General features: G+C 47.3%; 1 protein-coding gene across 4 annotated transcripts in view; it reads right to left on the minus strand.

Moving 5' to 3' along the window:
- Window positions 1-2,800: 2,800 nt before the first annotated feature.
- SEC61A1 (Sec61 alpha 1 subunit (S. cerevisiae)) overlaps window positions 2,801-20,366 on the minus strand; it is an 18,373-nt gene continuing 807 nt past the window's right edge. Inside the window, exons 1-12 of one of the 4 annotated variants that reach the window (XM_011950724.1) lie at window positions 20,233-20,366; window positions 19,886-19,953; window positions 17,261-17,326; window positions 17,091-17,169; window positions 15,999-16,130; window positions 14,253-14,362; window positions 13,804-13,957; window positions 9,438-9,598; window positions 7,321-7,518; window positions 6,859-7,050; window positions 6,419-6,495; window positions 2,801-5,018 (exon numbers count right to left, since the gene is read on the minus strand). In XM_011950724.1, the coding sequence (XP_011806114.1) occupies window positions 4,832-5,018; window positions 6,419-6,495; window positions 6,859-7,050; window positions 7,321-7,518; window positions 9,438-9,598; window positions 13,804-13,957; window positions 14,253-14,362; window positions 15,999-16,130; window positions 17,091-17,169; window positions 17,261-17,326; window positions 19,886-19,953; window positions 20,233-20,239 (1,431 nt within the window). In that variant the 5' untranslated portion in view covers window positions 20,240-20,366 and the 3' untranslated portion in view covers window positions 2,801-4,831. Of the gene's footprint in view, window positions 5,019-6,418; window positions 6,496-6,858; window positions 7,051-7,320; window positions 7,519-9,437; window positions 9,599-13,803; window positions 13,958-14,252; window positions 14,363-15,998; window positions 16,131-17,090; window positions 17,170-17,260; window positions 17,327-19,885 lie in introns of all 4 variants that reach the window. The other 3 variants (XM_011950725.1, XM_011950723.1, XM_011950722.1) reach the window with 3 other exon arrangements.

The following is a 20,366-nucleotide window of genomic DNA, read 5'->3' on the forward strand; positions in this document are numbered from 1 at the left end:
CTCCTGACCTCAGGTGATCTGCCTGCTTTGGCCTCCCAAAGTGCTGTCATTACAGGTGTGAGCCACTGTGCCTGGCCACTTATGGTTATTTTTAAATGTAAAAAATACAGTGAAATGCACAAATCCTAAGTGGAGCATTCCATGAGTCCTGATTAATGAAACCCAAACTCCAGTGAAGGATATTACTATTGCCCAGAAAGTTCTCTGTGCCAATATCTAACACACTAGAGGCAACCACTGTTAGATTTTTTTTTTGCCATAGATTAGGTTTTCCTGCTTTAGAATTTCATGTAAATGAGATCATACAACATGACTTGTTTCTTTCACTTAGCTTTTGAGCTTCGTCAATGTTGTGTGTATGGGTAGTTCGTTCTTTTTTATTGCTGGGTAAAATGCCACCGTGTGGATCCACCACATGTATCCATTTGCCTGTGGATGGTCATCTAGGCTATTCCCTATTTTTCAGCTATTATGAAATTCTTGTACAAGTCTTTGTATAGGCATACATTTTCATCTTGGGTTTCAATACCCAGGAGTAGAATAGCTGGGTGTAGGGTGTGTGTCTAGTTTTATGAGAAATTGCTACGCGTTTTCCTGATGTAGTCTGTTAGTTGCTTCCCACCCCGCTTTTAAACACAAATAGGAACATAACGATGTTTCTTGCTTTCTGTATTTTTCCTTGACAGCATGTCTTGGAGATTCTTCTAACTCAATATATAAAGAATGTCCTCCTAGTTCCTTTCCACAGGGAGGAGCTGCTATAATTTATTCACCCCCCTCCAATAGGCATTTAGATGTTTCTAGCCTTATTGAGCTGTGCTTTGAAGGATGAACAGGAGCTTGTCAGGCAGACAGCAGAGGGAACAAGGCCCACAGGTTAGACAGACACTGCAGAACCCTTTCTGCTGGGGCATGAGCTTTCGAGGGGAGAAGCACTTTCTGTTCGATTTCCCCATGGGGCTCAATAATGTTTGCTGAGTGGAAAGGAGTGGGTGATGTGGCCCTAGAAGGGATTGGGGCAGGGGAGTGAGGTGGGCACTACCACTTAGGGGCACACCTGGCTCTCCAGAACCAGGTATTGGTGGGTGCTGAAGTTCAGGTTAGGGCTTCTGCTGATTCTCGGACAGTGCCACATACCCAACCCCTGGCCCTTGTCAGGAATCTGTTGCTCTTCCCCAGGAATCTGTTGCTCTTCCCCAGGCCATGGGGCTCAGACCCCTCAGGAATGAGATGGGAGGCTCATACCAGCCTTCCTGAGGACTTCATGCTGGCCTGGCTTCAGCAGGAGCAGGCTGGGGAAGTACCTGCAGGCAGGACCAGCAGCCAGACAGGGACTTGGGGTAGGAAGTGAGCCTTAGGCTTTTTGTCCTGGCTCTGGAGCTAAGTGACTTTTGGCTGCACTCTATTTCCCTAGGCCTCAGTTTCTTCGCCTGTAAAACGGACCGACTTGTTTCCTCCGGGGCCTCTAGTGGGGTGAAGTGAGAGCACATGTAGGAAGTGGCTGGGACACTGCCTGCCCCAAGGGAAAAAGAAGAGTAAGCCTTACCACCCATCTCTGAGCATGAGCTCCCTTTGCACAGGGAAGAGCCAGGTGGAGAGACGCCACAGTAAGCGACACCAGGGCCTGCCATCTCGAAGCACGCGTGGCTGCTGGAATGTGGGCTCTGTTTGCTCTCAGGCGAGAGGGGCCATGGCCACAAGTGCACCCAAATACCTGAGGCACGAGAAGATGGCCTACTGCTTCCCTGGGGCGGCAGGTTTTCTAACATATTTATATTGGCAAGCACCCTGCCTGTCTCAGCATTTCACAGCGCCTGGCTGGTCTGGAGCCTGAGGCCACGTGCTGTGCTCCTGTCCAGGGCTTCCCTGAGCCTGCTCCTGGGGCCAGCAGGTACAGAGGGAGCGCAGGGCAGACCTGGCTGCACATGTGTCCTGACAGTCTCAAAACACAGTGCTCTGGTGTGGCTTCTGCAAGGCCAGGCCCCCACTTGTCCATCAGGTGGTCTCAGAGGGACCATTCTGCTCTGACCCAACTCCCCTTGGAAATCCGTTTCTAAGACAAGGTCTAAGACTACAAGTAAATACTGAGGCTGGAGCCCAGCTAGGAGTAACGACCTCCCACAGCCCTGGTCAGGCCTGCCCTGGGGCTGCCCTCCCACCTGCCCCTCAAGTTCCTGAGGAAGCACCAGGCCCAGGTGGTGGGGATGGCAGGTTTGGGATGAGGCCCTGTCCAGGACTGGGGAGAGTGTAAATGTGGCCTACCACTGGGGGCTTGGTGTGGAAACAGAAAGACTTTTAGATACATTCTAGGGGAGCAGCCACAAGCCTGCCACTCCCACCCACACAACAGTGGGTCCTTCTGGTTTGGCTACAGGTCAGGTCTCAGGCCAGCCTCATAACCAAGGTAAGACTTCTCCAATCACCAGCTGGGTACTGGAGCTGAGGCTCGGAGGGCTTCGAGTTATGGGGCGCTAGGCTCCTGCTAGAAGGTTCCCACTCTTCCATGGGGTGGCAGGTGCCCTGGCTCAGCAGAGGCCTCTGCATTCTCACGGGACAGCCGGTGCATTCTGCCTCACTGGCAGAGCCCTGCAGGAGCCCCACACGTGGCCCAGCAGCCATTTCACTTTATCATAAATGTGAGCACCAGGCTGACATGACCACCAGAAGGGAACTTTTCCAGGCAAAATGCCTGAGTGCCCCAGCCAAGCCTTTGACACACATAAAGTTGCACTCAAGCTTTGGGCCTCACTGGCCTTTTGGGGAATAAAATCTGATTTAAAATTAAGAGAACATGACCAAGTACCTTGTAAAAAATTGGTTTTATTTGTCACTTATTCACCTTGTCTCAGTTATGCCATTTTGGCGTCCACAGTGACAGTCCCCTGGAAGCTGGGGTCAGTCCCCACCCACCCACTGTGACCATCACCCACAGGGTGTGAGTACGGGCCTTGCAGGGCCCAGCCGATGGTGACAGGCTACAGGCAGGACTATGGGGCTCCTCCTGAGGCCTGGCGCCCTCCAGTCCCAGCCCACCAGCTTGGGTACAGCTGCCTGCCTGCCAGAGGCCAAGCATTCCTAAGCATGGGCTGGGGAGGCCCTGCCCCTCTGTAGCAGCAGAGTGGACAGGGCAGTGGGAGAACCATGTGGGTAGGAGGGCATCAGGTCTCAGAGCCTCTCCCCTGCTCAGGACTGGGTCTAGACAAGGCCACGTGTGATAGGGTGGTAAGCCCTGGACCATATGGAGGAGCCTGGGGCCCATCTTGGTTCTGCTGCTGAGTTGCTGGGTGGCTTTGGGCAAGTCCCTTCTTGTCCCTTGGTCACTCTGTTTCCTGGCTAGCACTACCAGCGAGGTCTCCAGACAGAGTGTGCCCCTCTGCCAGGCTGTGGCGGTGGCCCTGTGCTTCACAGCCTGCTGTGTGCCCACTGTCAGTGTGGAGTCTCCCCGATAGGCTGCATGCACCCCCAGGACCCATTCTTAGGATTGGGGCATCCAGCAAAACATCCTTGGTCCCACCAATGTCTAAAGCCAGCTCGAAACCTCGAGCTCCTCAGGATCTCAGTACCCAACTCTGCTGCCCTTGCTGCCAGGCAGTGCCTGTCCTAAGAGGGGACTCCCTCAAGGACAGAGGGAGGGTGCCCATCCCCAGGACCTAGGCCACCTGTCAGCACAAACAGAACTTATTCCAGATATAAACATGAGTCTTCTTATTTCAAACACTGGAGCAACTGATCAACACCACCACAGCCCACACACCCCGAACCTGACTTCACTACCGACCTTGAGCCTGTGCTGTCCTCTCTCTGCTGACGACACTGGTGATGCAGAAAGGAAGTCGGTGGCGTCTGCTCACTTGTGTGCAGTCCTAAGCATGGTAAGAAAACTGAAAACACAGCTGGGTGATCTTCAGCCCAGAAGGTGTAGTGGCTTGTGAGCACTAAGTCAGTTTCTGTCCGTGTCTGATAGCCACCACAATGTCTCCCCTTGCTAGGGCAGCCGCGAGGAGACGCGTCCAGTGATGACTGGCAGAATCTAGACAAATGGACATCACTGCAAGGGTCTGTCCCCCTAGCTTGGCCAGGCTCAGTTTGGTAGAGCTGATGACCCAAGTGGACTAAACATGGAGCTAGCAGAAACAGGCAAACTCTAAGTCCAACCAGAAGAGTCAGCTAGAAGAGCCAACAGGTGCACACAGACAAATCCACAGACGGCCGGGAGTGTCTTCTGGGAAAGCCTTCCCTCTCTTTTGGAAGAAGTTCTGTCCTTAAAAAAAATCACTTTTAAAATAAGGGAAAACAATGGTGTCTTAAAGAGAAAAACAGTCCTAAGCCAGATATTCCCGCGCCTGATTGTGAAGGAGACATGCCAGCAAGGTCCCACATCTCCGGGAAATACATGATCTGGTCCCAGCTTCACAGCCTACTGCCAAAATGAAACGTAGACATTTCAGTTTTTGTGCTTCCAACCAGAGTGAGAAATTCCCTTTGTGGGGAAACAGGTGAGACTGCTGCAGCCGCATGCGGCACTGAGAAGGTGCAAAGGTTAAAACAAAAGTTACATGGACACTTGGGGACAATCCTATACCATTCCCACTTCTCTGGCAGTTGGCTGAATAAAATTTCACTTTCACAGTTCTTTTTGCCAATGCCAGGATAAAAAGCAAAATTTTAAATTGGAAAATGTCTAGCACGTTACACAGTGGAATGAAAGAATACAAAATTCAAAAACATTATTAAACAAAAGTCCATATGCCGCAGCAGCACGCGCCATGATGAGAGCTCCCCTTCCGAGGCGCTTCTGGAGCAGCTTCCTCAACCCATCCGGGAGACGGGCTCAGAAAAGCAGGGCCCCCATGCTGCCGACCTCGCTCTGCTCCTTAACGAAGATCTCAAAGTACTGGTAGATGATGGTGACCGCGAGCAGGATCCCAGTTCCAGACCCAATGGCGCCCAGGAAGTCAGCCAGGACCGAGAGGGCCCCGATGCACAGCCCACCGAAGGCCGCGGCTGTGGGGATGTACCTGGGGAAGGGGACACAGTCAGCTCCGGTACACCCACAGAGCCCCCCTGTGAGCCAGGTGGCCAACAGGCTCACCTGGGACTTTGGGACCTAATGCCTCAAAGGCCCCTCTGCTGTCTCCTTGAAAGTCATCTACTACATCTAGTGCTCCAGGCCAAGGCGCTGCTGTCCAGGCAGCGGCCACACTGGCCATAGTGGCCGGGGACTGTAACTAGACCAAACTGAGATGTCACATGAAATTTTGGAGATTTAATTTGAAGACAAGGATATAAAATATCTCATCATGGTTTTTCTTACATTAATTATAATGTTGAAATGATACTTTGGATATACTGGGTTAAATATATTAAAATTAATTTCACCTGTTTCTTTTTACTTTTTATTTTGTGACTTGAATTCTATTTCTACTGCAGAGTGCTGTAAATTCAGCAGCTTAATATTAAGAGAATGAACTAAATTGCCTACCATCCCTGCTAGGGATTAGAAAATGATCTGAAGTTTGCAACTCTGGCTTTTCCTGTGGTTGCTTCCTTTAGGTAAGGCCCATAGGACAACCTGGTCTGCAGCTGATTTCATAGACAGCTTTTTAGGAATACAGCCATGCTCATTTGTCTGTGTCTGTCTGTGGCTGCTTGTGAGTGACGATGGAAGAGATGAGTAGTTGTAATGGAGACTGTGCAGACTGAAGAGTGCTGTGGCAGCATCTAAGGTCACCTGGACTTCGCCCTTCCTCACCTAACTGCTCCATCCCCAAGGGGACAGCTATATCTGGCACCATCACCTCTGGCCCAAACTCTCGCCACAGGCCACAGCCCGGCAGGTATGTGGCCTCCCCCTCTCCCTCTCTAGCGTGGTTTCGTGTATTAGCACTGACCTTCCTAAGAGACTGCAGGCTCCATCCCTTCTGCTCTGCTTCAAACGTAAATCAACCCCTTCCGTGCCCAGCCACTGCCGGCTTCTCTAGCCTTACCGCCACCTCAGGCCCCAAAATGCGCTCAGACGCCAGGACCTGCCTGCTCTGAACTCAGACTGACCCTCCTCCAGGGCGCTCTCTTCAGCACCCCACCGGCATGAGCCAGGGTGAGTGAGGGTCCTGCTGCCGCTCACAGCTGTTGCTCTTAGAACCCTTACCGCACTGTCTCCTACCCGCCTGGCCACATGCTTCCATCTCCTTACCCAGTGGCTACCTCTGGAGGAAAGGGGCTGTTAAGTGTTTATTTTTACGTTTCGAGTGTCCAGTACTTAGCAAGTTCATAAATATTTAACATTTAGTTCTGTCCTGTAACCCAAGGATAAGATTTAGTGACCCAGTAAGTGCTAGGGCCTATCAGGATGCCCTGCATGGAAAGAAACAACACATGTCCACAGATGGGAGGTTGGGGACCTGGGGCCGCCACTCACCGATTGAGTTCATGGACCATGGAGGTCTCTCGGTGGCCTCTCATCACCATCTGCTGCTCCTTCAGCTGCTTTGCAACCTGCAGGGTGCCCACAGGGGAGAAGTTGCAATTGGAGGTTGAAGGGGAAACAGGCATTCCACGTGGTACTAAACAGTACCACCTCCAGCACTGACAACATTCATACAGAGAACTTTAAAACTGCTGCAAGGAAGTCGTATGACAAAGTCTAACTTTACAGTGTGGATTCAGATTCTCATACCTACAGCTGATCTACTGGCTGAGCTCCATCTGTCAGCCCTTAAAGCTTCTGAACTGCCCCCTAAAGGAGGACGATTTGTCTGCATGTGTCACAGACCACTATTTATGATGAGGTGACAAATCCACACCCCTTATACTAGCCACACTTTCATCACCCTTCTAGAAGGTTTTGCTTCTACTTACATCTTTGGCAGAGGAACCTGAGACCTCAATCCATGTTTTGGAGAAGAATGCACAGGAGCCCAGCATGAACACTATGTATACAACTGCATGGACCGGGTCTTCTAACACAGAGCCAAAAGATTCTGGAGGGGACAGGTAATAGCAAAGGCCACCAACTGGATAAGCACGTGCAGGACCCCCAGAAGACGTGTCCTGGGGAGGAAGAAACCAAATGCATGTGAGTGCTCCTCATTTTACTTTAGCATCAGGGCAAAAATAGTTCTGAGCAGATGAAAGAATGCAATTTTACTCAGTGCCCATGGTACAATTTTCTTACTGAAAAGATTAATTTAATGTGCTGAATTTGTAAAAGTTACAATGGAAAATATCTTTGGATGAAATATCTGTTCATGAGCAAGACACACTGACAGAAACCACTCCAACTAGCTGCATTGCTAGCTCATCTTCGAAGAGCCTACTTACCGACCAGGTGCCCAGCAGGCTGACCAGCAAGTTGCCACTGAAGCGAGCTGAGAGCATTTGGGAGATGACATAAAGGTTGGACACCAGGGCGGACTGCAGGATGATGGGGATGTTGGACGTATAGAAGAGCTTGATGGGGTAGGTGTTGTACTGGCCGCGGTAGCGGGCCGACTTGATTGGCAGGTCCACTCGGAAGCCCTGAGAAGCCAAACAGAACCAAATCCCCTTCACTGCCTCATTCCAGCCTGCTGCACAGGAGCACAGTCCAGCCAGGGACTATCCAGTGGGCCACAAGGGAGGAAATCCTGTGTGCTGGTTCTGAGGCTCCCAGTTCTGAGAGCTTGTGCCCATTCCTTACCCACCACTGCACTCCTGCACTTTGGGGGAACATCCAGAAGGGGCCCAGAAAAGCTGGTTTAAAAATACACTGAAGGCTAGGTGGGGTAGCTTACACCTGTAATCCTAGCACTTTGGGAGGCCGAGGTGGGAGAATTGCTTGAGCCCAGAAGTTCGAGACCAGCCTGGGCAAGACAATGAGACTATCTCTCTACAAAAAATAAACAAAACTAGCCGGGTGTAGTGGTGCACGCCTGTAGTCCCAGCTACTCAGGAGGCTGAGGTGGGACGATCACTTGAGCCTGGGAGGTCTAGGCTGCAGTGAGCCGAGATCATGCCACTGCATTCCAGCCTGAGCAACATGATGAGACCCTGTCTCACACAAAACAAAACATGGAAGTGAGCACGCTGGAATGATCCTTTTTTTTTTTCCCCAAAAGACAAAGCCTATCACATTACATCCACATCTGTGTGGAATATGGAGAAAAGCCTGGAGGCCACACACCCAAATCCCAATGGCGTTTCTCTCTAGCTGATGTTTCCTGAGCTTCTACACTGGCTCCGAGGCAGGGCCACTACAGCAGCGGCCTCACACCTTGCAACAGTTCCTTACGGTGTTTTTAATCATAAACAGAAAAGCTAAACTTTTCTAGGAATACAACCTCTCCCTCTGAAACCCTTGGAGAGTAGAAAGGGTTTATTTTTATGAATTCCCAGTACCTATAACAGGACTCAGAATACAGAGGATTTAAAAATTAAATACTTAAAGCTGGGCGCAGTGGCTCCCAGCTTTAAGTATTTAAAGCACTGTAATCCCAGTGCTTTGGGATGTGGAGGCAGGCGGATCACGAGGTCAGAAGATCAAAACCATCCTGGCTAACACGGTGAAATCCTGTCTCTACTAAAAATACAAAAAAATTCACCAGGTGTGGTGGCAGGCACCTGTAGTCCCATCTACTCGGGAGGCTGAGGCAGGAGAATCTCTTGAACCTGGGAGGCAGAGGTCACAGTGAGTCGAGATCGCGCCACTGCACTCCAGCCTGGGCAACGGAGCAAGACTCCGTCTCAAAAAAAAATTAAATTCTTAATGATCTGACTGCAAATTCTGGCAAAGGCCCTAAAGAGTTAGCTTTTTATTAAGCAGGAATCTGGCTTAGTCTCAGCAGAAGGAATAGGAAAAGCATATAGCTGCTATAAATACCTTTCACAAACATCAAACTACCTTTTATCTCTGTCCCTTCTTTTTAATAAACACCAAAAATACAAAGTGGACCATCAAAAAATGCAAAGATCAATCCAATTACAGGGAAACAACTAGCAGTTCAGGTTTCTTACTCAGAAGCAAGTTTAAAAGATGGAATACTTTTAAAGGTAAGACAGCTCAAGAAGAGAGGCCTTTTCCGAGATGCTGAAGTTACCTATAGATATCATACAAACTTTCTATAAGAGAGCAATGAGCTTTCAGAGCTAGAGTGCTTTTTGCTTCTCTTGAACTAAGAACTTAGAAATATATCTTCTTACCTGTTGATAGGCCCAACCCAAAGGAACATGATTTCACAAATGTTAGAACTGCCTTAATTTTGTTTCGTTAATGGCAGGTCCCACGACTCAATGAACGTGCTTGTCCAGCTCATCTGGAAACCTGCTGCCTTCAAATACCATCTCATTGTTTCAATACAATATGATGACAGTGCACCCCACAGAGTGGGGGACTGCACACAAGGCATTCTGACACTTAAATCCAGACCACGGAAACTCCCTGGGGTTGGATCTGGACGCACCTGGAAATAGATAACCACTGCAAAGACAAAGATGGTGGCGATGAGATTCATGAGGTTAGGGAGATTCTGGCGGTAGAACGCCTCCCGAAGGGCTCGGACCTTGTCTGTGCGTGTGGCCAGCAGATGGAAAAGTGCAATGATAGCACCTTCAAATTCCATTCCTGTTGGCAAAGGAGGACACAAATGTGAAGGAACAAACAGGCAACTCAATTTGCTTCTAGGCTTCTTAGCAGAGAAAAATAAAAAGAGGAAAACAAACAAGTTATTATACACATGGTGCCCATAGCCACAGGGATACAGCATGTATTCTACTCATCCCTCACTTCTCTTCTGTAGAGAATTCAAACTACAGAAATGGGCTATTCTGTTTTGTTTTTTTTTTTGACAGGGTCTCTCTCTGTTGCCTTCTCTGGAGTGCAGTGGTGTGGCAGCACCTCACTGCAGCCTCAACCTCCTCCTCCTGGGCTCAAGTGATCCTCCTATCTCAGCCTTCCGAATAGCTGGGACTACAGACGTGCTACCACACGTCTGTAATTTTTTATTTTTGTACAGTTGGGGTCTCACTATGTTACCCAGTCTGGTCTTGAACTCCTGACCTCAAGCGATCCTCCTGCCTCACCCACTCAAAGTGTTGGGATTACAGGTGTGAGCCACAGCACCCAACCACTATTCCACTTTTTAAAATTAACTAGTCTCATTTCTTAGGCACATGAGTCAGTGGCCACCAGAGGTGTGGAATAATAATAATTTACAAAAATAAAAGCAGACTCTGCTGAACTCTAGCTGGAAGGGGTCACCCACTGAAGAGGGGACTCAGAGCCGGCAAATCTACTTTCCTGGAGAATCCTGAGAAGCACAAGTACCCATTCAACAGCTCTGAAGTGCAGGCTGCCCCTGGCTGGTGAGTGGGGAAGCTCCAGCTCTCTGCTCCTCACACCAAGGGTACAAGTACAGAGGATGTGCTTGCGTCCACCATGTGGCCCCATCCAAATCACACCGTGCCAGGAGACACTCCTGAGGGAGGCAGGCCTAGGGGTGGAGTGAGCTTACTGAGGGACTGAGGGAAACGGGAAGGGGACCCGATCTGAGAACAAGACAACAGAGTAACAAGTGAGAGGAAGGCGGGGAGTGTGGTGCATTATTAAGGCCTAAGTTTTAGACATTAGCAAGAAATTTACTTAAGTTAAAAAACTAAAAAGTGAAAGAAAGGAACAAGTGGTAACCTCTGCCGTTCCAGGACAGCGTAACCATCCCATAATGGAAGCCTGGCAACTCACAGTGCTTCTACTGGCAGGAAGCTGGCATTACTTCCAGAAACAGGGTCTCTGTGGGCAATGTGGTGTCATGGTATCGGTACTCTGTGGAGCACTTTTTAAAAAGTCAAATAGGAGTTGGGCACGGTGGCTCACGCCTGTAATCCCAGCACTTTGGGAGGCTGAGGTGGGCGGATCACAAGGTCAGGAGTTCAAGACCAGCCTGGCCAAGATGGTGAAACTCCGTCTGTACTAAAAATACAAAAAAATTAGCCGAGCATGGTGGCAGGCGCCATACTCAGGAGGCTGAGGCAGAGAGCTGCTTGAACCCGGGAGGCGGAGGTTGCAGTGAGGTGAGATGGCACCACTGCACTTGAGCCTGGACGACAGAACAAGACTCCATCTCAACAACAAAAAAAGTCAAATAGGGACTATATTTGATGGCCACTTTGGAGTAAAATTTATTTTACATGACAGATTAAATAGGAAAACTGAAACTGAAGGCCAGACCATACTTATAGGACCCATCTAGTACTGTGGAACTTATCAAATGTGTCCATTCCCTTGTGCTGAACAGTGAAATAGAGTGAAATGTAAGAAATGAAGACATCTCACAAAAAGGAAAGCTTCTATTCAACCAAAATAGCTTGGTAGCTGAGGGAATGGGAAGAGTAACCAAATTGATGGTATGTCGGGTTTTCCTTTTAAAAGCACATTAAATAAAAACTTGAGAAGGGATCACTTTACCCCAAAGCTAATAATTCTGTCCTCTGGACCTAGACCTGGATGGTGAGCCTAGAGAGGTGGCCCAAATCTGTAGTTCAGTTCATGAGCCATTCAGACCCCCAAGTGTCTGATACTGAGTTTGAGTGCTGCAGATGTGACATCTCCAGATTGTGTCTGGATGCTGTCAGGAGTAGGTTCTGCTCCTTGATTTTCCTTTCATAGAACAAATTTTCCAAGTTTCACTTTTACTCCTCCCATGACTAAAAAGCAAATGAATCTAGGAAAAGGTGAAACTAAAGAACTCAAAAGCACTGTCCTCAAGTTTCTAACACATGATAGCTGGGACCACCTGCCACATCTTCCTGGACCATTCAGAGATGACATGTCAGGCAGACCAGCTAACCAATGTGACCACTGACCTCCTCTGCTGTGGCTTCTGTGAAAGAGACACCATGTCCTGACTGGCCATCATGTCCTCATCGCACCCTGTGGTGGTCTTTTGTCAGTTCCCATCCTTTCCACCTTTTGGTCCTGTGTGACAAGGCTGGCCTGTTTCTCCACGGTATCGAATTTGGGACTAATTCCTAGTTCTGGATTGTTCTTGCTACCCAGGGAAGCAGCAGTGATTACTCTCTCTGCCTATAGAATCTCATTCAACAGCCTCCCCCATCCCAAGCCGAGCTGTAACGTCTCCAGGCACAGCTGCAAAGCTGCTGTCCCAGCTGTGCCCTCTGTGTGGCTCTCCCTGCCCCTCCTCACCAGGCTCTCCCTCCAGCACCACTCACTGCCCACATGCAGGCCATGGGGCACAGCCCTTCCTGAATGCATCTCATGTCAGCCAGGTCCCAAACATGAGCAACTGACATTTAGACACACTGACTTCAAGGCCAGACAAACCCACCTTTGCTTCTTAGTTTTCCGCCACCTTGAAAGTGCCTCTCTGGTCCCCTCTCTTACTTGCTTCCTCCAAATGCCCTGACACAATGCTCTCCTGTAGGATGGCTTGGTTGGGGCTGGATTACTGCTGTACACACCTAGCTGCTCTCTCTGCCTTTCAGTGCAGAGCAAATCACTCCTTCCAAACTCTGGCTCCCATCACTCAATACCCTGCTGCAGAATGTAACATGAGCCTCTGGCGGCTACCACTGGGCTGCGAAGCCACCAGGGCCTTCCCCTCTGACTTTACTTCCTTCCCACTCAGGCGCTCCCCAAAGGCCAGTCACCATGATGGTCTTGTCAAATACCTGAACTCCTACAATGCCTTCCCTCTCCTGCATTTTCACATCCTGGCAAACTCTGCCTTCCAGACCTGCTTCTCCCAATTTACCTTGGATTTCCTAAAATTATACAAAGTACCTAAGGAAGCATCAAATGTGATCTTGCCCACTCTTCTCTATGGCTCCCTACTTCAAGCTCCACTATCCTATGTAACTTGTTAGGCACATGCAGCCTTCACTTGTCTGGGGACCAGTTTTCCATCTCATTAATGAGATAATATGGTCTCTGGAGGCCAAGGACTGTTTCCAACATTCAATTAAAAGAAAACTCTCAAATAACGCATGATTATTTCTCCTGGAATGCTCCTCAGTGAAGAAGATATTTAGTGTCAAAAATGTTTATTTCCTTTCCCTAAAAAGTCACACTCTCTAAGGCTTCCCTTGTATGTTTTGACCTTTTTATTAAAAATATGCTCTGTTACAAGATTTCCGTGGCACTTAGTGGATGTAGCACAGCATGCTAATATTTGATATGCATCTACCAGGAGCCAGGCATCACGTAATTTCATGCTGCTTCTCATTTCATCCTGGTAACCAAGATTCAGTGGTGAAGGAATCTGCCCAAAGCCACCTATGTACAACTAACAGGAACAGCCAGGATTTGAACGCAGGTGCTATGCTCCAAGTTCAGGCCTTTTCAGAAAGCTGCCCCTTGCATGACCAAGTGCTTTGCTTTAGGAATTTCATTTTTAGAAATTTATTCACTGAGAGCAGCTGCCAAAATATACAAAGATGAACATATGAGGACGTTCACTGTTTCAATGTTAACAATAAAAAACCGGGAAATGACTTAACATTGCTTTATCGTTGCAATATAAGGTTATACTGTGCTAAGAAAAGTGAGGCAGGATTGTGTATTCTGACATGCCGAACATCCAGGAGATATTTTTATATGAAAAGTGCACGTTAGGTATCATTATAATTATAAGCCTATTTGTGTTTTTAAAACTTTGCAGTTTTAAAAACTTTTCTGATTTTAAAAATCAGAAGAGATAAACCTAAAACTGACATAATTTTTCTGTGGAACGGGAGGACTTTTGTCTTCTGCTTTGCATTGCTTAATAGTTTTTGCTGAAGGCTGTCGCCACTAGAGGAGCACAGGGCCCTTACCTCGGCCAGTGTTGACAGTGGTGGGGCTGAATGCCTTCCATACGATGGTTTCACAGATGTTAGTTGCAATGAAGAGGGAGATACCAGAACCAAGGCCATATCCTTTTTGCAGGAGTTCATCCAAAAGTAGGACAATTAAGCCAGCAACAAAGAGCTGTAAAAATTTAAAAATACAAGACTATGTGTTACTGCTCCCCATGGACATGGTTCCATCCTTCAGTAATTGGGTTCTCTGATATAAATGCTGAAGACAGAGTGAGATCACATCCTCAGTCCCAGACAGTGGTCAGTAAAGCCTTTCTCTGCTGAATTCAGAGGGCTACCCAAAGTCTTAGGCTTTTGCTTCCTTTCAGTAGGAGTTCCTTTTAGGTGTGGTTGATATTCGTTATGTGAGAACTGTGGGTAAGTGTGAGGGGCTACTCAGAGGGAGATGTTAGCATAACAATTACCTGAATGGTGATTAGCAGGCAAATTCCAGCACCCATTTCAGAAGGGTCCCCATACATCCCGGTCATCACATACACGATAGACTGGCCGATAGTAATGATCATGCCAAATACTAGAATTGAAAGAAAGAAGTGTTTTCCAAGTGGGTCACTACACAGAGCAAAAGAAACAGTTCAGAAACACCCACTCAACGCCAGGCACAGGGGAGAACAAAGATGAAGAGCAGTGATACTACCTCCAAGGGGCTCGACTGAGAACATGCTAACCCATCACATCAGCAAAGTACATGATGAATCAAAAGCCTTTTAACAAAAGCACACTTGTTCTTTAGTTTCACCTTTTCCTAGATTCACTTGCTTTTTAATCATGGGAGGAGTAAAAGTGATACTTGGAAAATTTGTTCTATTCAAAGAAAATCAGGGATCAGAACCTACTCCTGACAGCATCCGGAGACAATCTGGAGACGTCACACCTGCAGCACCCAAACTCAATGTCAGGCACTTGGGGTCTGGATGGCTCATGAGCTGAACTACAGATTTGGGCCACCTCTCTAGGCTCACCATCCAGATTTGGGTCCAGAGGACAGAATTATTAGCTTTTGGGTAAAGTGATCCCTTCTCAAGTTTTTATTTAATGTGCTTTTAAAAGGAAAACCCCACATACCATCAATTTGGTTACTCTTCCCATTCCCTTAGCTACCAAGCTATTTCGGTCTAAGAGAAGCTTTCCTTCTTTTTTTTTTTTCTTTTTGAGACAGAGTCTCTCTCTGTTGCCCAAGTAGGCTGGAGAGCAGTGGCGCGATCTCGGCTCACTGCAACCTCCACCTCCCAGGTTCAAGCGATTCTCCTGCCTCAGCCTCTGGAGTAGCTAGGATTACAGCACGTGCCACCACACCCGGCTAAGTTTTATGTATTTTTAGTGGAGACAGGGTTTCACCGTGTTAGCCAGGATGGTCTCCATCTCCTGACCTCGTGATCTGCCCGCCTCGGCCTCCCAAAGTGCTGGGATTACAGGCGTGAGCCACCGCGCCTGGTGAGTTAAATTTTTTATAAAACACTTGCCAAATAACTACTATGTGCCAGGCATTGTGACAGTGATTATTTAATCCATACGACAGCTCTGAAGTAGCCATTATTTCCTTCTAAGTAATAATGAAATGGTGGCCAAGGGTGCTAAGACCTCCAAGCTCTGATCCTTCCACTCCATTACACGGCCTCGGGGCACTCCAGACACTCTCCCCTGCCTTGCCCGGCCCATCCCCAGCACCTAGCACCTCTGCTCTCCCAGAAGTGCTCATGCTAACACAGGCCATGGAGCTTCTACAGGGTTGGCAGGCCAAGGAGGTTGCAGCACAAAAGAAAAAACTGTTTGGGCTGGGCATGGTGGCTCACGCCTATAATCCCAGCACTTTGGGAGGCCGAGGCAGGTGGATCACGAGATCAGGAGTTCAAGACCAGCATGGCCAATGTAGTGAAACCCCATCTCTACTAAAAACACAAAAATTAGCCAGGTGTAGTGGCATGCACCTGTAATCCCAGTTACTCAGGAAGCTGAGGTGGGAGAATTGCTTGAACGTGGGAGGTGAAGGGTGCAGTGAGCCAAGACTGCATCACTGCACTCCAGCCTGAGCAACAGAGTTAGACTCCATCCGCCGCCCCCCCTCCAAAAAAAGAAAACCTGTTTGATGCCATTATAGCAAATACAAATTCTCCAACTATAGACATCAGATTATTCACAATCTTTCTTACACTTTTGGGCCCCGTTGAAGAGAGCTCGGTCTTTTGGGGTGTCACCAACTTCTATTATCTTGGCGCCAGCCAAGAGTTGCATTATAAGGCCGGACGTGACAATGGGAGAGATCCCCAGCTCCATCAATGTGCCTTGAGGAAACGGAGAAGCAAAACAGTCAATATTAGCTTGGAAACACAGTACATTATTTTAAAAATGAATGAGCAAAATTTGACTGGGTACCCCTTATATGAAACTAATGTGTTTCAGTTTCCTAGCTGCATTTAATTTAGAGAACCCCAAAATATCAACGATTAGTGTATAATTCAATTTATTCTGTTCAGCCTGCGAGGCAACATCTTATTCTGTTTAGGAAGTCACATGGTGTCTAAACAGATTGCTGCATTTAAATTCACCATAAACAGATTCATTCTGGTTTTAGAGATAAGAAACGTTTGTCTCTTCATCAGTTAATAAAAAAAGGATAACATTCAAATAATTCTCAGAGTCTGGAAAGGGAGCCTGTACAATTGTATCTAGTTGTGAATAAGCCTCTACTTCCCATTATGTTAAAATGAGCTATACGTCCAACTGATTTGGAATTTAATTCAACTATGTTTTTAAAATGAGTTAATCAAATGCAGTATCAACATACATATTCAGAATCCTCCCCACTCCCACAGGTAACTGGTTAGAGGATACAAAACACTGTTACATATTTTTTGACAATATATGTAACCTATAGATATGAAAAAGATACAGCTGAAAAACAAATTATATATTCTGAAGAATGTTATCAATGGAAATGTCATCATTTCAGGTATTCAAAAAGTATTCTAGTTGTTTTTCCATGTTTTTATTCTTTCTATAGCATAGACTTATCTTGTCAATACAGGTTTTGTACTGCACTCAAATACGATTCCAAATATGATGGTATGCCTTGGTGCTGAACTCGGCATTTAACAAGGCTACTCAACACAGCATAGTAACATTCTTCACTCTATTTTCCAAGTCACTCTCTAAGTTCCATATAAAGCCAAAGCCTATAATTTAACTAAGTGAAGCTAAGTAAGCCCACACTCTACAGAGAAAAGACAGAGCCAGAGTCCTACCTCTGTTAGAGGCTAGAATCACTCTCATCCAATAGAAAGGGTCAGCTGAATCTGAAGACATGATCCCAAACAGGGGAATCTGGGAATAGGCAAAGAGCAAAACAGTCAGCACACCTGTTTCCAGCTACTTTTCTCCCCCTCCCCAATACGAAATACAAGCCTTAGCTTACCTGGCAGCACACTAAGAAGATAAAGAGGGTGATAGCGGTCCACAGCACTTTCTCTTTAAACTGAATCTAGAGTAGAAGCGAATGAATTAAAGCAGGGAGTTACTTTCAAAAGCAAATTAATAAAAATGGACTCCAATCAGACCCCTTTCTCTAAAAATGGACTCCATTTGTTCAGCAGAGAAGCTGAACCATATACCAAACATAAGTACCATGTACTGCGTAACTTCCACTGCACAGAGCACAATGCAAGGGCCTACAGGCATCACCCTAGCTCACCTCACACCACAGAGAGTTATCTTTATTTTACAACTCGGTCTTAGAAGACTAAATAATTTGTCCCAAACCCCAATGCTAAAAAGTGAGTTTGAGTCCCAAACTGTGCTTTTAACCATTAGCATTAACAGTTAAGACTCAAGATCGAAGAATGTCACAATAGAACATGACTTGTAAAACACACGAGCAACCACTTTTCATTTGGGTGTAAGTCACAAAACCTTGTTATTCTGAAGTCAAGTAATTTGGAATTGCTCAATAGTGTATTTTCTATGAATTAAGGGTAAAATAGTGTAATAAACAATATTGGAGAAGGGCAGGAGAGTTGCACGTTTTACCTATTAGTAACATCTGTTAAGGATTTTCACATCTTCTCAGGTACATAGGTTGCACAGGTGACAAGAATCACTGTAAAGATGACTATTAAGTATCATAAGAAAGGTTTAGACCTCCCGCCCAAAGCCTCTGTCACTAAAGAGTAGAGTGGGAACTATTCCAGGTTTTCTGCCTCTGAAACTGAGTGTCTTCACTAGTGTCTGCTGCCTACACTAGACTAATGGCTTTAGAGGGCTTAACAAATATGAATTATTGCACAGACGGAAGATTCTGAGGTTGAAATACCTTGTGAGAGACTGACAGTATTAAGTGAACAAAACTGTTCTTTAAAAACACTTCTAGGCAGGCACTGAGTCAGCATTCCTGGCCCTCTGGCCAGAGCAGGAGTCACAGTCCTCTAACTATACATGCAGGCAAAGTAGGACAGTCATACAGCCACACAAGGGTGGTGTGAATTAGTGTTCAGATACTTCATCCAAAGGTGAGGGCATTCACAGGACTCTTCTACTCTTGAGAATGCTCCTCTTCCCACCTATCATCCCACCACACTAAGAAATTAGAAAGTGGCCGAGAAAAGGCAACGCCAGTTCAGACTAACCTGTCTGAAATGAATCTTGACAGGAAACAAAGAGCAGACAATTTTTTCAAGACTTTTTAATCACCAAGTCCCCTCTCCTGGTTACAATCAGATTTAACATCAAAACCCCAAAAGCTCTTTTTCCAAGTCCTGTCTCCTCTGCCTCTCAGTAGCCCCTAAATCCATTCTTGCTCAGTACCACAGTTCATCCCCTGATGTGAAAAGCCTCTAAACCAACTCTAGTCCTCTCCCTTCCTTCCAAAGTGACATTCTCATGTCTGGCCCTTGTTATTCATCTCCTATTGTTCCCCACCTTCCATTATGTTCTATCAACAGGAACTACATCTAACAACCTCTCCTCCAAACATGCTACACTCTTGTCACCAATGCCTTTGCAAACGATATACTCCTTTTATTTGGAATTCCTTTCCATCCTTTCAAGGAGACTTCTATTTGTCCTTCAAAACCACCGTAAGACATCATGTCTTCCAGAGTTAATCCCTTCCTGAGCCACTGCTATACCTTGCACATATTTCCCTTGTTCCATCTACCACACTGAGTTACAAGGCCAATGTCACATAGTTACTAAGGAGCGATGTAAAGAGTGGGACCTAGGCTTGCCTGCCTCCAGAGCCATACCCCTCCACTACATTGGAATTGAGGGGTCAAGTTTTACAAATTCGTCCATTAAAAGAAGCACATGGGGTATGTGAACCCAAGTGTCCATGTGAATGCTTTAACAACAGTTTGAAAAATAATGTGAGGACACAAACATTTTATTCCCCACTCTCTAACCGAGGAACCTAACGAAACTTTTTTTCGTTATTTGATACCTGCACTTATTTATACTGGCAACACTCACTCCACACAATTTCGGATTCAACACAGTTCTACATTTAATCTTTCCTTGTTTTAATACACTCGCTGTGAAAAGCAGCAGACTTCACAAAAGAATAGCCTTTATTCTCGCTATTGTGACAGCCTACATAAAAGGTACAAACTCATTTGTAAACACTAAAGTGACAGCCCTTCCCTTTAACAGATGGATACAACGGGCATCTCCCGGAAAAAAAAACAACCCATGACCTGCTCCCGTTGGAAGTGAAAAAGGGAGGGTAACTCAATCTGCTATCCTAACTGAGGCCTTATTCATTCACGGCTCGGATCCATTTTTGGGACAGGGCAACCGGAGGCTTTGTTCTCGGAGCAACTTCCACCAAAGATGCTCCAAATACAGCACGATGACTTCGGTGGAAATTTCCACACAACCAGGTCACCTTTCGACAGCTCTCCGTAATAACAGAGCACGACTACACTCCAAGGCAAGAGATAGGGAGAGTTTCCATTGCCGTGCTGAAGCCATTTTTAATCATACTGTAAACTTCCAGAGTCCAGACAGTTTCCTGAAACCTTCTTTGTTGGCAATTTGGGGTACTTACCTTCCTCTCCGGCTTCTGAATTTCCGGCAGGATGACACAGAAGGGTTTGATGACTTCCAGAAATTTGACTTTGATGGGAGAAACAAAACAGGAAGAGTTAGAACACAGAGAAGTAACCGTCCGCGCTACCCAGGGAAGCTTCCTTCTGCCCAGGACGAGTGAGAGCAGGGGCCAGGGGAGCCGGCCGCACCCGGGACTCGTGGGGATACTCGAGAAGGGTCGGGGACACCGGCCGCGTTCTGCAGGGGGCCGGGCAGGGCTGGCCGGCGGGCGCTTGACCGCACGGGTGAGAGGAAAGGGGATCTGATCCGTCCCGGCCTCGGTAGAGCTGCCCCTGCAGGACTCACTTGCCATGGCGGCGGCTGCTCGGGCTCCGGGTCCCGCTTCGGCTCAGCTCTGCTCCGTGTGACGCGACGCTGCCCGCGGCCCAGTCTGTTCCACCGCACAACACCTCCGCCGAGAGACACGTCAGTGCTAGCCC

Source organism: Colobus angolensis, unplaced genomic scaffold, assembly GCF_000951035.1.
Source record: "Colobus angolensis palliatus isolate OR3802 unplaced genomic scaffold, Cang.pa_1.0 Scaffold31, whole genome shotgun sequence".
Lineage (NCBI taxonomy): Eukaryota > Metazoa > Chordata > Mammalia > Primates > Cercopithecidae > Colobus > Colobus angolensis.